Source organism: Rhinopithecus bieti, unplaced genomic scaffold (genome assembly GCF_001698545.2).
Source record: "Rhinopithecus bieti isolate Rb0 unplaced genomic scaffold, ASM169854v2 scaffold_1017, whole genome shotgun sequence".
Classification (NCBI taxonomy): Eukaryota; Metazoa; Chordata; class Mammalia; order Primates; family Cercopithecidae; genus Rhinopithecus; species Rhinopithecus bieti.
In genome coordinates, this window is record NW_016803657.1 from 4,214,109 (window position 1) to 4,216,531 (window position 2,423).

The window sequence follows — 2,423 nt, forward strand, 5'->3', positions numbered from 1 at the left end:
TGGGGATCCAGGTGCCCTGGACATGGGACAAGTCAAGACTGGCTCCTGGGGCTGCAGGTGCTGCTCGGTAGCCCTGGTCCCTGCAAACATCCAAGGCAGGCCCTTAGCTCCCGTTCTGCCTATGCACAGACCAGGACGGGAGGTGGACTGTGGACCTGCTCTGGTGGCCAGATGTGCAGGGCTGGCAGGGAGAGGAGCAGGGTGGGACACCAGGTAGACAGCCCCTCCCCAGGCGGAGAAGGGTCCCCGGATCAGGGTGAGAAGCAAAGTCCATGCTGGGGTGGGCAGTGTGTGGCGGGAATGGGCAAGGGCCTGGGTTGGAGGCAGGGACCTTACCCCCAGCTCAGGCCCCTCTTGGCCAGCTCCTCCACCTGGACCAGAGGTGGTCACTCAGCACGCGCACCCCGGTGATGATGCCCAGCGGCCTCTGGTGGTGTGGGGACTGCAGCACCTTGTGCTCCTGGGCGTAGACGTGGAAATGCTCCGCGTCCGAGCTGACCTCTATCTGGGCAGGCCGGGGCCAGTGACCTCCGTGCCGACCCCCAGGGCCTGGGGTCTGGTCCCGCTTCTAACAGGAATATGCCAGCCAGCTGTCTCCAGGAAGCATAGCCTGGCAGGCCCCAGGGTTCCTTGGCTTGGAGCCCCCAGTCCGAAGTCCCCTCCTTTCTCCCAAGATGGGGTGACTGGTAGCCAGGGTGGTGGGCACCCACTGCACACATAGGGAAACTGAGGCCAGGGAGGCCCACCCAGACCCTGCCCTGGCCCACTGACCTGTAAGCATCCACTGTGAGCCCCCTGCCCACTGTCTCCCTGTTCCCCCACGGGCCTCCCCTGCCTGGCCCAGGCCCCATCCAGGCCCCTGTCACCTCAAAGGGCTCCCCCAGGGCCAGTGGGAAGATGCTAGACACCTCCACCAGGTCCCAGCGGCCGCTCCGGAAGGCACTGCCCACCATGGTGGTGCTGGAGAACCGGAGCTTGACGTGGAAGGCAATGTCCCCCGTCTCCGACAGGAAGTGAATATCGAACTTTGGGTGGACATGGTGTGGGTCAAGAGCTGCAAACGGCCGGGCCCGGCCACCCAGTCCAAGGCCCAGGGAGGGAAGGGCAGTGCTGCTGACCTGTCCTCTCCAGGGTCAGCATGTCCCTGGACGAGCGGGTTCCAGCCGGGGGCCAGGCCCCCCGCACAGAAGGCTTCAAACTGAGTGGAAGAGGCAAGGGGACCAGCCTCACAGGGCTGCAGCCTCCTCCCTCCCACCCCCATCCCCACCCCATGTATCCCATCTGTCCAGGAAGGTCCCTGCCCACCCAGCCCGCCCTCAACCCGGTGCCAGACATAGGCTAAGACTCTGTTCCTCTGGTGTCTTCATGACAGGGTGACGGGCTGGGGCGGGAGGGACATGCCTGCCCAGCAGGCCAGCTCTGGGGGGACCTTCACCCCGACACACTCTCAGCCCCGAGGTCTGATGAGAGGCCGGAACCCACACCCCCAGCTCTGTGCAGAGAGAGCACGGGTGGCTCAGGGAGCCCCCAGCCCTGCCCCGTTCTCCTTCTGCAGGTCCAGGATCTCACCCACCTGCACTGCCATCTGCTTCCAGCCACTGCGGCAGGGCACGGGGAGCCTGGGGATATAGATGGGCGGCTGGGAGCAGAGAGCGCAGCGGGGGGACTGGGGGCGGGGAGCACCGGGGCCCTACCCCCAGGTGACTTGACAAGGTCTCTAGGCCCTTCCCAGCCCGTATCTCCCTCCACCTCGGGCCTCTCCCTTTCAACTAGTTCTCTGTGCAGGCACAAGAGAGATGGGGTCACCTGCCCCTGCTTCCCCAAGCCCTTTCCTACCTGACTGTCACCCACTTCACTCCTTCAGGATCCAGGAAAGCAGCCACTCCTTTCTCACAGGGATGGCAAGGTCCAGGCAGGGACCCCAGCCTGGCTCTTCCTCCGAGATCACGGGTCTCTCCAGGGATTCGGATCCTCCCATCCGGCCAAGAACAGCCCTGGGACGGGAGGCTTGCCTGCAGACCCCTGCCCTGGCTTCTGGGGTCCCGTCTGATCACCTGGTGTTGCAGGGCCTGTCCTCCAGCCCACCCCGGCCCCTGCCGGCTCTGCCGCCCTGTAGGGCATACAGCAAGGATTAGGCGGGCGCTGGTCAGCGCATTCCAGGCTCTGACAAGGAGAGGGGAGGGCTTTTCCCACACCAGGGATGCCTCCCCACCTTAGGCTGAGCATGAGAGGGACCAGCTGGGCCCTCAGGGAGGAAGGGAGGTGAGCAGAGAGAGTCTCAGGCTGTTGGGTAGCTTTGGGGCTTCTGAGGAGGGGAGCCGGCCTGGACCTGGAGAGGGTGTGGAGCCCTAGGGCTGCTGCAAGCAGGAGTGTGCAGCCACATGCAATGTGTGTGTGCAGTGTGTTGCAGTGTGTGTGCAGCG

General features: G+C 65.0%; 1 protein-coding gene across 1 annotated transcript; it reads right to left on the minus strand.

Moving 5' to 3' along the window:
* Positions 1 to 332: 332 nt before the first annotated feature.
* GRIFIN (galectin-related inter-fiber protein) lies at positions 333 to 1,978 on the minus strand. Its single transcript, XM_017892366.1, is given in 6 exon segments — positions 333 to 382; positions 385 to 516; positions 854 to 1,025; positions 1,115 to 1,198; positions 1,574 to 1,639; positions 1,895 to 1,978. Coding segments are annotated over 6 exon segments (588 nt in total).
* Positions 1,979 to 2,423: the final 445 nt, after the last annotated feature.